Below are 19,274 nucleotides of genomic sequence, written 5' to 3'. Positions count from 1 at the left end.
ATATCAGATAAAACAATTTCCTTTGCAAATTTAGTTTTGTCAACATTATGAGTTTGGAGTACTATACGGTGAATTGTTTATTACAGATTGTATAGATTTCCTGTAAAAGTAAAAACCTACCAGTTTGCATTAACCGAACTAACATACACAGTACATTCCGTTTTCTTCAAAAATGCAGCAATGTAATCTATTTTGGGATCATTGAAAGCCATCTCGGAAAATTATACATTTCCGATGATTTAAACAGCAGTGAAATTATGCAAGGTTTTCCATACTTGCCAGTAATTGGATGTTGGCCGGTTGTAATGAACGCTTGCACAGAGTGTAGTTGAGAGACACCCGGCCCTCACAATATGTTGTAATTCTGAGATCTGTTGTGCTACTTTATTGGCCCTGGAGTTCAAATTTATAGGAGGGGCGCGTTTATTTCTCAGCCCTTTCGCTGAGTGTCCTCTTGTTGCATAGTTTAGAAGCCACGTTTGAGGTGGCAGTACAAAGAGCTCTAAATCAAGAAGAAAGAAATGTGCTTTCAGTTACATATCCAGAATAAAACAACCACGCAGCAAGGTTAAGGTCAGTCAGCTTTCAGCTGAGTAAATGTACTTGGCACGACAGTCAGCTGCTGTTCATTGATATGACCTCAGATTTAGGGAAATTCCCTTCCACACTAGATACACACACGATTAAGTGTTGGTTTACGCTGTAATTCAATACTCCACCAGATTTAACCACCGAATGCCATCAATCTGCAACAGACGGCGTCAACTGTACACATGCAGACAGATGTGCCAGTTTCAGCAGCCCATCACCAAAAACTAGAAATGTAATCAACGTGGCTGAATAGAGGGGTCGGGGTCGGGGACGGGGTGGATGAAATCTGCAGAACTGAAGGGAAACACACGTCTTGCTAAAGGACGTGTTTGTGATATTAACCATCTGGTCAATGTTCTCCACATGTTCTGAATGAATTACGGCAGAAATCATTGTCAGGGGATAGCTTGTCTAGGGTGTTGGGTGTCATGAATGAACTGACAGCAGTGACCTCCACATGGTTGTCAGCGTGAATGAGGAGGGTGGTGTGGAGATGTTGCTGATGGTGATGGTAGAAGGGAACTATTTGCTGTCTGGCTCAGGTTTTGGTGGTTGGGGGGGTGGTCTGGTGGAAGCGTGCGTGCGCCCGCCCGGGGGGCGGACGGTGACGGAGCCCAGGGCGGAGGGATACGCAGCTTGTGTGTGTGTGCGTGTGCGCGCGCGCGGCTCTGGCTGGCTCGAGCGGCGGTTGCACGGAGCCGGTTACCGTCCACCACCACCACACCCGCGCCGCCCCCCAACCTTTCCCTCCACACACTCCGTCTAGGGCTCTCTGACTGAATAGAACCGGCAACTACGTTGTCATCTGATCGGCAACCACCGCCACCCCCGGGGAAAACATGTCAGTCCGGTGAAGCCGTTTGCCTGTGTGTGTGTGTGTCTCTCTGTTCGGTGAGGCTCAAGAAAGCCGACGGGCTTTTAAGGGACTGGAGGCGATGGCGCCGGGACCTCGGACGGAGCTGGTCGGTAAACGGTTTGTGTGTGTGGGTGACAGCGGCCGGGAGCTGGACGTGTCCAGAATCCATGAATGGCACTGGCGAGCCGGGGTGATCAGAGCCCTCTCTTACAGAGAGCCTTCCAACAGAGAGCTGTCGGTGAGTGTCCGAGGCAGACCCCTAGCTCTCCCCGATTCCATTAGCCTGTCCGTCTGTGCGGGTCTGTCTGTCTCCCTGTCTGTCTGGGGATCTGACCGCCTCCATTTCTCTTAGGGTCTGTCTGTCTCCATGTCTGTCCGGGGATCTGACCGCCTCCATCTCTCTGAGGTTGTCTGGGGATCTGACCGCCTCCATCTTTCTGAGGGTCTGTCTGTGAGTGTCTGTCTGTCTCCATGTCTGTCTGGGGATCTGACCGCCTCCACCTCTGTGAGGGTCTGTCTGGGGATCTGACCGCCTCCTTTTGTCTGAGGGCCTGAGGGTGAGGGTCTGTGTGGGATTCTGACTGCCTTCAAGTCTGTGTGGGAATCTTACTGTCAGTCTGTCTCTGAAGGTCTGTGAGGGAATCTGAAGTCTCGATGTCTGAGTGGGGGTCTGGCGATCTGTCTCCCATGATGCCCGTGTGTTGGGGGAGACCTGGCTGTCGACACCTGTGTGTGTGTGTGTGTGTGTGTGTGTCTGTTTATGTATCTGTATGGGAAACTATCTCCTGATTGTGGTTGCATGTCTAGGGCGTGTCTTATGTGTTTTTGCCTTGGTCTCTCTGGGTCGCTGACAGTCTTCCTCTGTGTTTCTGACTGTCCATGTCTATCTGTCAACGACTCTGTGTACCTCTATGTCGGTCTTGTGTGCATCAGCCACTCTCACAACGTGGACCTCACAGCTTTGCAGCTGCCTTGAGATTCTGTCCAAACACTTAGTTTCCTGTGTGTGCGTTTTTGTTAAGTGCCAAGATCTGGTTTGGAACTTATTACTTGCAATTAACATGAAATCATTGCATCAATTCTGATTGCAGCGCGAGCAACCCTGCCCCGGAAGAAACTACATGTGGGCATTTTTAAATGCAAGATTATTCGTTATGTTCTCGTCCTCGAGAGCGAGAGCAAATGCCGTGAGGTTGGAAATACATGTAGTAATTACAGTGTGAGCGTGGCACGATCGTGATGTTTTGTAATTCTCGTACTTGCATATGTTTGGCGTCGCGACACTGGTGTTATCCGAGAATAAATAACAGGGCATTTGTCCTGGAGCTATTTCTGGGGCTGCGCCTTCTTGTGATTGTGTTGCTGCTGGTATGGCGTAGACTTGACCGCTCTTACAACCCCCCCCCCCCCGATACTTTTCATCGCTACTGGGACGCATAGCTTTTGTGCCAGTTGGATAATTTAGAAACCATATATTCTTCGTTTTCTTCGAAAAAATGTGCATATTGTGTCAACAAATTTAGACGAAATGAGGACAAAGATAGCGAATATGTTCCGTGGGACCACAGTTAAATTTGGTAGCGCATTATGACCAGAAACGTTTTTTTTATCAACACCATGTGCTGTGTAAAAAGTAACTTTCAATCGGAGTAAACATGGACACAATTCTTTCTGTCAACAATGTAAACTTCACGATCTTGACAGTAGGCTCCAGTTTTCAAGCACTGTCGTGTATCTCTGGACGTTTGAAGGTGTCAATGCTAATTTGTCTTGTCACCATTAGTTGATATTGTAGAAGTAAATATCAAAGTAAAATTCCTCTGATATGTGTTAAACATCTATTTGGATGATTTCAATATGAAAGGAAAGCAAATTGTTGCAAAATAACATGGATTTTGCAAGATTGCTTCATGGTTAATTAACTTGATAAAATTTATTGAAAAGGTAATAGGATGAGCAAATGTTAACATAGATATTATGTATTTGGAGCTTCACTAAGCCTCTGGTATTGCGTTCAGGATTGGGGTAAAATCCGGAGAATATAGTTGAGTGGCTAAGAAATCTGCTGAAGAATAGCAAAGTCATAGGTTTGAAATGCCATTCAAATTGGAAGAGGGTGAAGACAGGCCTTAGTTCAACAAGGATCAATGTTTGGACTATTGTTCATAATTTCTTTTTTGAGATAGGAATAAGTAATTGGATATCAAAATCTGAAGATCATATTACAGCGCAGGAGCATAGCGAACACAATCAAAAATTTCCAAAGTGTGAGGTTAAGTAGCTGATGAATTCCAGATAAATTTAACTTGGCTAAGTGAGTGGTAATTGATTTTTGGGAAGAAAAATAATCGTAGAATAAGAAACTGTAAGGAGTAAAAATGTAAAGGAATATTGGAAAACAGATGAACAAATAATTAACATAATTGTAGTCAGTTTTCCAAGTTAAAATGCTAGCAAGGTTGAACTTATTTCCAGGTACATCAAACTCAGAAGTGGTGAAGTTCTGTTAAACTTTATAGGACTCTGGTTTGGATATGCTTGGGATTTTTCTGGTGCCTGTACCATAAGAACACTGCAGAATAGACAAAACAAGATTTTCAGGGATGGTGGAACTTTGATATTATGCCTGTGGGGACAACTAAATGGGCTTTGTGTTTGAGAAAATGCAAGTGAGGCCTTTAAAATTCTGAATGGGTAGGTAAGACGAGAATGTGAGCGAATCTGAAACTAGGGTTCAAATTGGCTCATACCTGAAAGATTGTTAGTAAATGAAATCGACCAGGAAAATGGGAAAATTCATTGTTCAAGGTATAGAACATGGAGTGTGCAAACTTGGAAAGTGATAGAGCAAAGAAGATTTTTTTTTTCAAAAGGAGAATAAAGAAGTTGATGAAGGGAAAGGGGACAAAAATTGGCAAGTGATCAGGATTGAACAGGATGAGATTTGTGTAGGGTACAAACACTGTCACACCAGTTAGGCTGAATAGTTAATGTTGTATATCTGATGTAATGCAAGCTGTGCGAAACAAAATCAAACAGAACAATGAAATGTTTATTAAGTTGCCTGTGCAAGATTTTCAAATTGATTTTAATGTCGTGAATTCTGTTGATATAATAGTGTTGTGAGTGAGCATCAGAGCAGAGTCTTCCTGTTTGTGGTAGTGCTGAAGGATTAGTTTGCAAGAACGTCTGACATTCAGCCATAATATGGCCATTGCTGGGACTTAACTGAGTCAAAAAAATTCTTTTTAAGGGAATAGTTTTAAAATTTCTTTGCAACGTTTATGAAAAATGGGAGGTTATTTTATTTGAGGTAACAGTTGTGACTGAATTTGAAAGCTGTATTTCTGACTGGTTGCTAATTCAACTCAATTTGAAGAAGAATGCACATTAATTAAGGAAATGCAGCAGAGATTTCCTAAGGGAAGATTGTGTCAAACTAACTTGGTGGACCTTTTTGCAGAGGTAACATGTTGATGAGGGTAGTGCTATTGATGTAATGTCCATGGCCTTTCAAAGAGACATTTGATACAGTACACAACAATCTGTGAACAAAATACATCTCATGGAATCATAGGGATAGTTGCAGCTTTGATGTGAACTTGGCCAGACAGAAAGCAATAGAACTGTGTAAGGGATGTGCTTTGGGGAGGTGCAAGATTTGTCATACATTTTCCCAAAGGTCAGCGTCTAATGAATATTAATGATGTGGACTAAGGTTTATCAGGCATGCTTTCAAAAGTTTTGTATGATTTGAAACTTAGGAGTATTGTAAACTGCAGGGGTGGTGTAGAGCTTCAAAAAGGCAAAGACAAGTTGGTAGAATGGGTGAACAGGTGGCAGATGAAGCTCAATGCAGAAAAATGTAAGGTGAGATTGGCAGTGCAGTTGATTCAGAATTCATTATCCTAGTCTTTATTAGTATGGGTATGGCGTACACATGCAAGGAGGTTATCGTGCAATTGGATATCACACTAGCTTGGTACAGCTGGAGTATTGTGTCTATTTCTGGGTGTGCATTTCAGCAAGATTGTGAGTGCGTTGGAGAGACTATAGAAATGACAATGGTTTTAGGGTTGAAGAACTTGAGTCACAAAAATAGTTTAGAGAAGTTGTTGATCAGTACTTTGAAGAGAAGACTGTGAGGATCTGATAGATGTGCACTGTTCAGTGCTGTGCAATGTCTACACAGTTGATGGGGAGAAACTGTTCCAACTTATGAATGGTTAAGAATTAGAGGACACAGATTCCACATAGTTGGCAAAAGAAGCAAAAATGATGAGGAGAAATCTTTTCAGGCAATGATTGATTAAGATGTGCAATGTACTGCCTGAGAGTGTGGTTGAGCAATGTTCAATGGCGGCATTAAAATGGAATTGGACTGTAATGCATGAAGGAACAATGTGCATGGCTTTGGAGACAAAGCAAGAAAATGGCTTTGAGAGCTAGAGCAGACAGGATTAATTGATTGATTGACCACCTGCACTGTAACAATTTGTGATTGTGTGTGTTTTCATATTATGAAATGGGCTGTATTATACAACCTTCTGTTGCCCGTTCATTTTGTTGGTTTTAGTGAGGTTGATAATGAAGAGTGGGTACATCAGACATTTGATGAAGTTAAGAGTAAATTTTTATTCGTATTTTTCATGGTGATATTACGTTTGTAGACATCAGAAATTATACAAGTACATTTAATGCTTGTCTTTTGCTTCTAAATGCTGAGCATTGAACAGCTTCCAACACATAAGAATTAAATATTGGTCAAGATTCTTGTAGTATTCCAGTTGTATAAGCTCTTTCTCAATTTAATTAAAATAACTGATGACTTTGTTTCATTAGAGATAATGGGAACTGCAGATGCTGGAGATTCCGAGATAATAAAATGTGAGGCTGGATGAACACAGCAGGCCAAGCAGCATCTCAGGAGCACAAAAGCTGACGTTTCGGGCCTAGACCCTTCACCCTCTGATGAAGGGTCTAGGCCCGAAACGTCAGCTTTTGTGCTCCTGAGATGCTGCTTGGCCTGCTGTGTTCATCCAGCCTCACACTTTGTTTCATTACTTTGTTTTAGACCATTTCCAAGATCTCATGAGCTTTACTTGAGAATGTTGAAAGAAATAAGGGAAGAAATTGTAGGTAGTTGATCCTAAATTTTGAAAGTTATCTCATTTCAAAAAGTTGGCTCAAAATGGAAAAATTGCAGTTGTCACTTAATTGTTTAGCAAAGCATAAGCATGGATTTGAGAAGGTCGTGTCATCTAGGATAATATGCATGGTTTAGAGAGGAGTGTCTCTGGGTATCTTTTATATTGACTTAAGAAAAAAATTCTCATGTTTGCGGAAGGAGCATACCATAAGCATGATTCTACATTTTACAGTGACAGGAAGCAGTTGCCTGGCTCCAAGTTGAAGCAAGGTTAGGAGACTGCCAGCTTGTTAGGATTTGAGGCTTGGAGTATTGATGAGTAGAACATAGGAGAAACATTTTAACTTAACATTTAAGATTTAAATCAAACTTGGCCATGGTGCAATCTAAGTAATTGGATATTTGGAGAAAGCTTGAGTTAAACAATGTCATGTAGCAATGATAGTGATGATGGGAGAAACCAGTATTAAATTTAAAAGAAATTCAAAATGCTAGACCCAGGTGTTAGAGCTAGGAACAACGTGATGGTACATATATTCCAATACTTGGACAGAATTTTATGCATTTTGGGAACAAATTGTTTCAGTAGGTTTTGAAACTATTTGTAACAGATAAAATTATGGTTTTTGTGATGCAGTGCATGAATTGTGATGTATATTGGACATTAATTTTACCACAACTATTTAACATGAATCACATATCTTCTGAAAGTTTAGAGTTTGTGAAAGTCATCTAAGCTAAGTTTTCATATTAGTGTAATTTGACAATCTTTTACATTTTTAAAAAAAGCTCTTTTGTATTTTGAGGCATGTTTGTTGGGGCATTAGGTAAAACAATGTATATCATAAGGCTATTCAAAATAAACTCACACACAAATATGTGTTCATTGTACCCTGAAACCATTGTGAAGTTCACGCAGGAGCAAGTCCAGGTTGGAGCTTTGAATGAATTTGAGTGGTAGCAGTGGCTGCTGAAGATATAAAATTTCAAATTTTTCTTTGACTGTATTCAGAAGTTTTTGAAACACTGCCTTTTAATTGCGCTCTAGAGGAGCAGACAATCAAGTTCTGAAAACTGTATTCTGAAAGAGATTCCTTTCTACCTGCTGCATCTCCATCTGTGCACTTCCACATTCTTCTACTTTCTGTAATGACAGAGAGCGCGGCTAGGTGCAGTTTGTTGGTTGTATTAAAGTTTCCAATACTTTGCCTATGTGGCTGTAATTGTGAAAGGCTATCTGCTATGTATGTGACATTAAAATCTGATGCTGATGCAACCTTCCTTGAACTTGACAGTAAATTTATTGATACATGATCAAAAATATGAACATTGTTTTTGTTCTTTCTTTCAACTTCTCTTTTCAACATTGCTCTTTCCTCTTAACTCTTTTTCTTCTTTTTTCTTCTGTCCTCCCTTTTATGTTTGTTTTCACTTTGCCTGTTTTTCTAATTTTGTGCCCTCGTCTTATTCTTTCTGTATTTTCTCACTTGTTTGTTATTGGCACTTTCTCAATTGCTTTATTTTTCTTCCACATCCATCTCTGCTTCTCTTTTACTGGTTATATCTTCATTTGTTTGTCCTCTCTTTCCTTGCCCTCTTTCTCTTATCCCTGTTAGTTTCCTGTGTGGGCACATTTTGGCCTTCACTCTTCTTCGTTGCCAACCTCGATCTTTCCCTTCCTTTCATTATCTCTCTTCTTCCCTGGCTTTTCTGTGCTTTCACTTTCATTCCCACTTTCTGCATTTACTGTATTTCTCATGCTTTTTTGGTTGTATTCATTTTAATGATTTTGTGTATTCTGAATCTGTTGGGTTGTTTTTGCTGAATTGACCTGTCTTGAACTTTTGATCTCTTTTCTCTGTCAATTACATTTGCGCATAGTGCGCATTCTTCCTTTCTCTCTGTGCACATTTTTGTGTACTTATTGTTCTTTCTTTATGTCTTGTCCAAGGTCACTGAGGCCAGTTCTGTTGCCTTGAGTTCCACTTTGTCTGAAATCAGCAAATTTTGCATGAATAAGAGCTCAAATCTAGAATTTTCTGGCTTATTTACCTCATCAACCAGTACATTCATTCTTGAGTCAGTGAGAAATCTAACCCAGGGTTTTAATGGCAGTCAGTATTGCATGTTTACCTAATATTTTTCTGTAGAGAATGAGAAGTGTAAAACAGTTGAATTCAGCATTTTAAGTAAACTTATTTAATAGATTTTCATCTTAAAGTGCTTTTCTGGAGTTTACAACATTTAGGAGTTTCGTGCAGAAGTATAACTTATGTACCTTTGTATTTCACAAAGCATCAATTCCAAAATTTAACTACTGTATGACTGAAATTGATTTTGCCAAGATGTAACACTTTCTAAGGAAGAACTCACCATTTTGTTTAGAAATAGCTGTTTTAGTGGCTGGACATTGTTAATTCTCAGCTTATTGAGCATGTTCTGTTCATCTTTTGGTTACTATTTTGTTGCATAGTCAGCCAATTATTAATTTTTTCATAATAATTATTTGATTAAATGGTAGTTATTAGAGAGCATCGGTTTCCTTTCGTCAATCCATTCATTCAGACCAATAACAAATTAGACCTTCAACATTGCATTGATCCACAGTACTGATTGTAAAAAGAAGGCTTAACCCCCTCCTGCCCCCACCCTGGTTTACATTTGCTGTTTTATTGATGAAGATAGCTGGCTGTTGTGGTTCTTAAAATGCTTTGAATATTGTGCACAAAGCACTGTAATTCTGCTTATTTTCGAAGTGGAACAAATGGATTTTATTGAAATTAATTAATTATTGTTTTATTTTGACATGGTGCTTTTTAAAGTGCCACCTGTGTGTACAGGATTGTAATTTAATGTGGATGATAGCAGCCTCTACCTTGCAATGTTAAGTACATTTTCTGGTAGTTACTTTTGACTTGTCAACTCAGGCTAATTTGTATTTTTCAAAGACAACACAGGCAAGAGCTCTGTCTTAGTTCATGTTTATTGGGATAACTTATCTTCCGTTAATAAATAAAGAAGAGGTACTAAGAGTGAAAAAGGATTATTCTCCAAGCACCAGTATAGTTTTGAGATAAAACATTGAAAATAAAAATAGGAGCTGGAAAACCTCAGCAAGTCTGGTAGCATCTGAGGAGAGAAAATCAGATTCTTTAGAACTCCTGCTGCAAAGAAGGATGACTGGACTTGAAACTCTGATTTCTCTCTACAGATGCTGCCAGACATGGTGAGATTTTCCAGCAACTTCTGTTCTTGTTTCTGATTGCCCACATCCACCATTCTTTTGGTTTTTTACATTGAAAAACGCTTGTAAATGTTTAAATTTGTCAGTTTAATTTGATTAATCTTTAAAATAATATATCTAATTTGTAAATAAAACCAGGTTTCTTGTAGGAAATATAATGTTTTGTATATAGTATGCTGCTTTCATTTTTAGCTAATTATTGAAGTATTACAGAGATACTGTTACTTTAAATGTTCAACACAAAACCAAGACAAGGTTAGATTGATTCTAGAAATTCACCAGATCCCCAGACTTCATGTCTGCACCCACTGATTGTACTTTAGTACTGTAAAGTCTTGATTAAGTGAAAACAGCTGGTTTATATTTGTGTTCAGTGCACAATTGCATGCTTTAGCAGGTAAAGTAAATTCTTTTGGAACATGAAATTTGAATCCAGTGGGACACGAAAAAAAAGTACAATTTGTAGAAAGCCGTGACAGCTTCTAAAGTCAGGGACTTGAAGCTGACATGGTGGCCAAGATTTGGAAATTGCAGACTTGAAACAAAGAAGGTATTATAGCGTCTGTCCTATTCTCAGATATTCCATGGTATTTCACAGTACAGTACTTTTGAAATGTGTTCACAGCTGTAACAAAAGAAAGGCACAGCAGCAAATTTGCACAGAGAAAAATCCCACAACAAGTGATGAGATGAATAAGCAGATAATCTGTCTTCGTGCTGTACGAAGGTAAATGATGTGCACATCGTCAGGAGAATGCCATTTCTAGTCTCTGCATCACATCATTTGATCTTTTACGTCCTTCTGAGAGGGCTTATCGGAAAGATGGCAACACTGTCAGGATTAAATTGATGTCAACTGAAAGCTTTGAAGTAATATTTGAACTTATGAATTTCTGACTTAGGTGTGGGAGAGCCACAACTAAGTTAAGAATAGGACTTTATGATCCAAATTGAAATATTTGCATGCTTGAAATTACGTTTGCTGAATGCTCAGAGAAGTTTCAGATTGTTAAAACTGACCAAAATTCTAAATGCTTCAACGCACTGCATTTAATCTGGGAACATTTAGAAAATTATTTGGACATTTGTAGCTAACCAGTCAAACTACCAAACAAAAATAAAACACCAAAACAAAGCTTGCTCAAATTCAAAGGTTTAAGCTCAAACATGAAATCTAAAATCTACAAGCTCAAATTGGCTAAACAAATGTAAATAGAATGCTACAGCATGGGATATGATCACTTACCCATCACATGTGCATGGTGGCTTGTTGATAGAGTTCAATGTGTCCCGCTTTCCTGTTCCCTGTACCAGTCCTGCAGAATTTTTTTTTCCTTCAAATATTTATCTCATTCCATTTTGCAAGTTATGAGTAAACGTTCTTACACCACCCTTTTAGACAATGCCTTCCATGAAGGGTCAGGGCCTGAAACGTCAGCTTTCCTGCTCCTCTGATGCTGCTTGGCCTGCTGTGTTCATCCAGCTTTACACCTTGTTATCTCAGATTCTCCAGCGTCGGCAGTTCCTACTATCTGCGACAGCTGACTGTTTGTGTGTTTTTAAAAAATAGTTTTCTTCTCCTTTATTCTTGCGTTAGTCATCTTGTGCAGTTTTCCTCTGGTTACTACATCTATTGCACTTGCAAGTATTATTATTAATAATGATTAATCCTTACTTTGTCTTTACCAAAGCAATTGATTTTTCAACACCTCCATAAAACCTCCGCTTTTGTAAGGAGAAGAACTCTGTCTTAGTCTCTCCCATAAGTGAATCTACATAGTACCATTCTTGAAAGTTTCTTCTATGTTTTCTCAGACGTCATGACATCTTGCCTAAAGTACAGTGGTTCGAGTTGACCGCGTGATTCCTGACAAGGCCTGACCATTGTATTATAAAGTTATGACTGCTCCCTTGCTTTTATTCCATTTAATTAATGCCAGGATTCTGGACATCAATGATGAGGTGAGCTGTTGTTAACTATTTGTATTTGCCCTTGGGGAGGTTTGTAATGAGACGTCTTCTTGAATCATTCTAGCCCATGTGTTGTGGAAACACCCACTGTTCTTTCTGGGGGACAGCTATGGAGTTTCCACATGATGAGCCTCAAGAAATGAGATAACAAGATGTAGAGCTGGATGAACACATCAGGCCAAGCAGCATCAGAGGAACAGGAAGGCTGACGTTTCAGGCCTAGACCCTTCTTCAGAAAAAAAAACTCCGATGTTGCTTGGCCTGCTGTATTCATACAGCTCCTCGCCTTGTTATCTCAGACTCTCCAGCATCTGCAGTTCCTACTATCTCTCAAGAAATGATCCATGTTTTAGTCCGACAGATTTACTTGAACTCACAAGCTTTTGGAGAGTAGCTTGTGATTCTAGTAGTCAGGTGATGAAGGTGTTACACTTCAAAAGCTTGTGATTTCAAATAAGCTGTTGGGCTACAGCCTGGTGTCGTGTGCTTTCTGACTTTGTCCACAGCAGTCCAACACCAGCATCTTCACATCGAGAAATGATCACACGGTTCCAAGTTAGGAGGATGCGTGACTTGGATTGGAATTTACAGTTGAAGGTATTCCCCACTGTCTGCTGCCCTTGTGCTCCTCATTGGCAGAGCTTGTGGTTAAGAAGGTGCAATGGTTGGAAGGTGCTGTCAAACCACCTGTGATGAGTTGCTTCTTTGCATCTTTTAGATGGTATGGAGAACTGCCAGTTGTGGAGGGAGTGATTCTTCAAAGCTGTGAATGTTTAGTGTTAAAGTTGCACTAATACAAGCAAGTGGAGAGTTTACAATGACATTCTTGACTTGTTTCTCACAGATGTTGGACAGGCTGCACAGAGTCAGAAGGTGCTTTAACACATCTTTTTATTTTTAACCTTTTGTTGTACTGCAGCTGTACTGGTTGACTGGCTTTTCCCGTTTGCTTTCTGGTCAAAGTTCTGGTTATTTTCTAGGTATCAATACAACGGATTTGTGTCATGGAATGTCAAAGGCAGTATTTAGACTGTCTTTGTCTTTGTTTAGAGATGGGCATTTGCCTGGCGCTTGTGCTGTGCAAATATTACTTGTCACTTAATAGCACAAACCTAAATACTAGACTTGTTGACATAGTTAGAGGCTGCTCTACTGTCTGAGGAAAACCAAAAGAACTGCACATGCTGTACATCTGAAACAAAAACAGAAGTTGCTGGGAAAGCTCAGCGTGTCTTCCAGCATCAGGGAAAAGAAATCAGAGTTGACATTTCGGGTCAGGTGATTCTTCCTTAGAACATAGAAGGGCCTGAGGAAGTTCACGGATGCTGTCAGACCTTCAAAGCTTTTCCAACAACTTCGGTTTCTGTTTCACTATCTGAGAAGGTATGAATGGTACTGAGCACTGCGTATTTATCAATGAACCATCTCACCTCTGATCTTCTGGTGAACGGAGGATAATTGAAGCAGCTGAAGATGGTGGTAGCTAGGACTTTGCCAACAATGTTTTGGGGCTCTTGTGGGACAGTGGAAGTATCCCTACCTGTAAGTCAGGAAGTCTGGGTTCTCGTCTGACCTGTTCGAAGAGGCAAGTCATAAATATACGTTACCCCCTTGCCAGCTATGCTTGACCTCTTTTCAGACTTTGAGGGCTCTTGAGGTGCAGTGGTCACCTCCCTATCTCTGGACCACATATAGACGCCACTTTAAGGCCTTTGCGAAGTACCATCCATGCTGTCTATGACAGATTCTGCACATCATCTGGGAGGACAGATGTGCTGGCATCGGAACTCTTGAAGGAACCGATAGGGCCAGCATGAGGCCATGATCATCTGAAACAGTCTCCACTGGTTGGGCACTGGAAATACCTGCTCGATATGTGGTTGGAGATGCAGCTTGAGGATTGGGCTCATCAACCATGAAAACCTACAAAATCCACGACCAGTGACATGGAATTTCTTAGTTAGGCAATCATACTCGTGAGCAATTGATTGCTGATGTTGACCTGTGGAATTCAGCTCATTTGTCCATGTTTGGATTAAGGCTGCTATGAGGTCAGGTGGTGAGTGGCTTTGTGGAACCAAAAATAAGCATCAGTAAACACAATCTACTGTTTGTCTCCATTATTAAAACCGAAGATTGCAATGTTTTATAAATTGCATCTGTTTTTGCGCTGTTTTTGCACACCAGGCCTCTTGCATCATCTAGAAAATTGTACAATCTATTTTGTACTGCCTTTCCTTACTATTGCTGTTAAATGTATCACTTCACATGTGTTAAATTTAATCTGTCCTTAGTTTATTCTTTACCTCAGTCTGTTGTTCTTGTTTAGTAAATTTTTTGTTAATTTTTTAGCACCCATGTCCACATCATTTATGATTAATTCACGGGATATGCTGTTCATTGTACAATTGAATGGTTTGCTGAGTCACTTCAGAGGATAAAATGAAGACACACTATTTCTGGCTCATTGAAGAAGTTCAAAATAGTACAAAATTGAATGAAATATATGCTATTCTGTGAAGATTCATAGCAGAATGTGAAAAAAAATTAGATTGAGGGAAAAATTAAATACAGGAGAAAGGCAAGTGAGAAATTTAGAAAGGGGTAGTAAGTTTGTGCAGATATTTAAAAAGGGTGAGAAAACCTGAAGTGAACATTGGTCCTGTAAAAGAGTATCTGGGAAATTAGTAATGCAAAATAAGGGATTGGCATATAAATGCAACAAATAGTTTGTGTCTGCCTTCACTTTGTGTTTTCCAAATATCATTCAACAAATAATTGTAAATTAAGGGGTGAAAGGGGAGGGGTAAATTTAGATGTTAAAAAAGTGCAATCCACAGGGAAAAGGTATTGACAAAGTTAGTGAAACTATTTATCATACAACTTGGTAACAAAATAGAAGACATCAGGAATTAAATTATGATTATTTATTTCTTGCATACACAGGGAGAGTTGGCTTGATCCCAGTGAAGTGTAAAATGCATTCTGATGTGTTATACACACCTGCAAGCCTTATACAAATTATTATGACATACATATAACAATTCTCACATGTCTCTGTCCAGGCCTCTTAGATTATCTGCTGTTTTCCCATATCTGTTTTCCCAGGCATTGTCAGTTTTTCGTCCAAGACTGGCTCTGTCTCCCTGCTGTGTAGCTCTTATATTTTTAACCTACCTTTGTACATCTGTGGTTTCCTTTTGCTTGTCTGAAAATCTAACCCCTAACTAACTGAAACTAATTCAGAGCCCTCGGAACTATAGGCTGAAGAGTTTCCGTGTCCTAATGGACTTCGTCCTTGGGTCTTAAGGGAAGTGGCTGCTGAGATGGTAGAATCGCCAGCTTTGATTTTGTGAAAATCCCTAGATTTGGGATAAATCTCACCATATGTAAAAAAAAATGAATAAAACACCTCTGTTCAAGAAAAAGAGGGAGAATGAAAACCAGATAATGTTAGTCTTTTAGGTGAACATCTGCCATGGGCAAATTGCTCAAATCCAGTTTGAAGAGATTTTGGAAGAACCTCGGAAAATCTTGACACTAAGTCAGATTTGCTGTGGTTATGTAGAAGGGAAATCATGCTTGACTATATGATGAAAGTGGATAAAGGGGAGCCAGGAGATGATGTGTACTTAGATTTCCAGATGACTTTTCATTAGATACCATATCAAACGTTACAACACAGGAGTCTGTAGTTTAGTGGGTAACCTGCCAACGCAGATAGAGGATTGGTGAGCTGACAGGAACTTGACATAAAGGAGTAATTTTTAGGTTGGCAAGATGTGAAGAATGATGTGTCACAGAAAATCAGCGCTGAGGGCTGAACTATTTATAATCTGTCTCAACGACTTGGATGAAAGGATGGAATTTATGGTCACAAAATCACTGATGACACAAAGATGGGAAACTAGATTTTGAACAAGATATCATCCTATAAAAGGATGTATATAGGGTAAGTGAGTGGGCAAAGTTTGGCAGATAGAGTACGTTGTGGGAAAATGTGTACTCGCCCACTTTGGCAGGAACAACAACAAAGCATATTATTCAAATTGATTGTAGAACACTGCTGTTCAAAAGGACATCCAGATCTTGAGACTTGTGTACCAGATATGTTCTGACACATGACACATGAATCAAGAAAGGTTAGCACACAGATGCAATCAGTCATTAGGATGACTAATGGAATAATGATATTTGTTACTGGAGAATGGAATATAAAAGCGTGGCTGGTCTTCTGCAATTGGACAGAGCATTGGTGAAACCACATTTGGAGTACTGTGTTTAATTTTGGTCACCTTATTTAAAAAAGCAGTTCATTGCATTAGGAACAGTTCAGATGTGGCTCACTGAACTGATTTCTGGGATGAAAGACTTATTTTATGGAGGAAGATTGGGCATGAATCCATTGATGTTTAATAGATCAGGAGGCAATATTATTGAAAGATATAAGATCTTGAGGGGACTTGACAGGGTGAATACTTTTGGATGTTTCTCCTTGGGGCCAAGGTTTAAAGCTAAGACATTTTAGACCGAGATGAGGATTTTCTTTCCTTTGAGGATCATGGGCCTGTAGAATTATTTTCCCCAGAGAGCAGTGGAGGTTGGATGTCTGATTATTTTTCTAGCAGGTGTAGACAGATCCTTGATTAACAAGGGAGTTTGAGGTTATTGGTATTGGTGGGAAATGGGATTTGTGGCCCCAATCAATTCTGTCATGATCTTATTAAATGCTGGAGCTGGCTGAAGTGGCAGTTTGTATTTATTTGTATTTTTATTTTCATTCATGTGTTTTGAATGTTTGTTGGCCACATTTATTGCCCATCCCAAGTTCTGCTTAAGAAGTTGGACGGAAGCTGCTGCCTTGAAGCATTGCAGTCCATTGTGAATATACCTATGTCAAATGTGGTTACAGTGGGAATTCCAGGATTTTGACTCAGTGACACTGAAAATATAAATGTCCAAGTCAGGAAAGTGAATGGCTTCGAGGGTAATTTGCCAGATGGTGGTCTCACATATTTGTTGCCTTTGTCTTTCTGGTAGTGGTCATGCGTTCAGAACCTGCTTTTTATGCAACAACTATAAATTTCTGCAATGCAACTTGTGGGTTGTATGCCTGCTGCTACGGAATGTCAGTGGTGAAGGGAGTGAATGTTTGTGGATGTGCTGAGAATCAGGCGGGCTGCTTTATCATGGATGGTGTCAGGTTTGGAGCTGCACTCATCCAGTCAAGTAGGGAATCTTTTTCTTTCGTAGATGTGTGCAGGGTTTGGGGAATCAGGAGGCGAGTTATTCACTGCAGAATTCCTAGCCTCTGACATGCTGTTGACAGCCTATCCTTCATGATACTAAGGTTATGTAGGCGGGTTGCGTATAAAGGAGAAGATGACTTGGGATTACATTACTATTTGTATTATTTATCTTTTTGCACAAACTTGGGAGAGAATGATGGCTTCCAGGCAGGAGCAGTGATGAGTGGGAACTTTGCTAATGTGGAATGTAACTTCATCTTTTCCCTTGTAATGTCACTTCAGTTGTCAAAAGAGCCGGCTAATTAGTCTCGTCTTTACAGCGAAAATGAACGTGAATCTGGAAGATAAAGTTGTAATCTCTAATATTCTACTTCAATTTCTCCCTTTTTAGTGAATAAGTTTAATTTTGACCCCAAAATAAATTGCTTTTGAGGGAGCAGTATGTAAGTGACCATACGTTTTGCTTTTTTTTTGGGACTACAAATTGAAATAGAAGTTGCACTGCAATGTAGGTGAAAGACCAAGAGAGTTTTGGAACTTGTAAATCAAGTGCTGCACATTTTTAACTGTGCCAGATACTGTTACTTTTTGAACCAACGCAGGAGATAATGTGAGGCTAAACGGTATTGAGAGTTTTTGAGTTCAGGAATTTCTGCCTGACGAATCCCTCTGTTTAAGCTGCTGTAGTTTGTTATAAAACTGCAAGCGCAAGAGAAGCCAGATACATACAGAACTTGAAAACCTGTCTTTGGAAAAAACCCTATGTGAGCTCCTTTTCTCCTCAATTCTAGTCAGTCAGGCAAGTCGGCCAACTTGGTGGTCTTACTGGTATTTAATGCATTTTGTAAGAGTTTATACAGTAGTGGGGCATAATTATCAGCACACTCATTGCAATTCTGCTGTAACAAAAGTTAAGATGGGAATGGTTGTTTAGGCAGGGAGCAGGAAAACTGGCCAGGGCGAGCAGGCCTTTGATATTTGGATATTCATCCATTGCGAGGTTTGAGTGAACTGAAGTGTAGATGTCAATGGAAACAAGCTTAGAACATAGAACATAGAACATAGAACAGTACAGCACAGAACAGGCCCTTCAGCCCACAATGTTGTGCCGACCATTGATCCTCATGTATGCACCCTCAAATTTCTGTGACCATATACATGTCCAGCAGTCTCTTAAATGACCCCAATGACCTTGCTTCCACAACTGCTGCTGGCAACGCATTCCATGCTCCCACAACTCTCTGCGTAAAGAACCTGCCTCTGACATCCCCTCTGTACTTTCCTCCAACCAGCTTAAAACTATGACCCCTCGTGCTAGCCATTTCTGCCCTGGGAAATAGTCTCTGGCTATCAACTCTATCTATGCCTCTCATTATCTTGTATACCTCAATTAGGTCCCCTCTCCTCCTCCTTTTCTCCAATGAAAAGAGACCGAGCTCAGTCAACCTCTCTTCATAAGATAAGCCCTCCAGTCCAGGCAGCATCCTGGTAAACCTCCTCTGAACCCTCTCCAAAGCATCCACATCTTTCCTATAATAGGGCGCCCAGAACTGGACGCAGTATTCCAAGTGCGGTCTAACCAAAGTTTTATAGAGCTGCAACAAGATCTCACGACTCTTAAACTCAATCCCCCTGTTAATGAAAGCCAAAACACCATATGCTTTCTTAACAACCCTGTCCACTTGGGTGGCCATTTTAAGGGATCTATGTATCTGCACACCAAGATCCCTTTGTTCCTCCACACTGCCAAGAATCCTATCCTTAATCCTGTACTCAGCTTTCAAATTTGACCTTCCAAAATGCATCACCTCGCATTTATCCAGGTTGAACTCCATCTGCCACCTCTCAGCCCATCTCTGCATCCTGTCAATGTCCCGCTGCAGCCTACAACAGCCCTCTACACTGTCAACGACACCTCCGACCTTTGTGTCGTCTGCAAACTTGCTGACCCATCCTTCAATCCCCTCGTCCAAGTCATTAATAAAAATTACAAACAGTAGAGGCCCAAGGACAGAGCCCTGTGGAACTCCACTCACCACTGACTTCCAGGCAGAATATTTTCCTTCTACAACCACTCGCTGTCTTCTGTTGGCCAGCCAATTCTGTATCCAAGCAGCTAAGTTCCCCTGTATCCCATTCCTCCTAACCTTCTGAATGAGCCTACCATGGGGAACCTTATCAAATGCCTTATACATTGCTTATACATTGGTACTG

At 40.2% G+C, this 19,274-nt stretch overlaps 1 protein-coding gene across 1 annotated transcript in view; it reads left to right on the top strand.

The window, feature by feature from the left end:
- The first annotated feature begins 1,274 nt into the window (after window positions 1-1,274).
- The window catches only part of jmjd1cb (jumonji domain containing 1Cb), a 336,894-nt gene continuing 318,894 nt past the window's right edge, over window positions 1,275-19,274 (top strand). Inside the window, exon 1 of the mRNA XM_048550915.2 lies at window positions 1,275-1,685. Coding sequence (XP_048406872.1) covers window positions 1,527-1,685 — 159 coding nt within the window. The 5' untranslated portion in view covers window positions 1,275-1,526. The remainder of the gene's footprint in view (window positions 1,686-19,274) is intronic.

This window comes from Stegostoma tigrinum, chromosome 20 (genome assembly GCF_030684315.1).
Source record: "Stegostoma tigrinum isolate sSteTig4 chromosome 20, sSteTig4.hap1, whole genome shotgun sequence".
In the NCBI taxonomy this organism is placed as follows: domain Eukaryota; kingdom Metazoa; phylum Chordata; class Chondrichthyes; order Orectolobiformes; family Stegostomatidae; genus Stegostoma; species Stegostoma tigrinum.
Note: the sequence above shows the minus strand (reverse complement) of the source record. Positions and strands in the feature narration are given on the sequence as shown.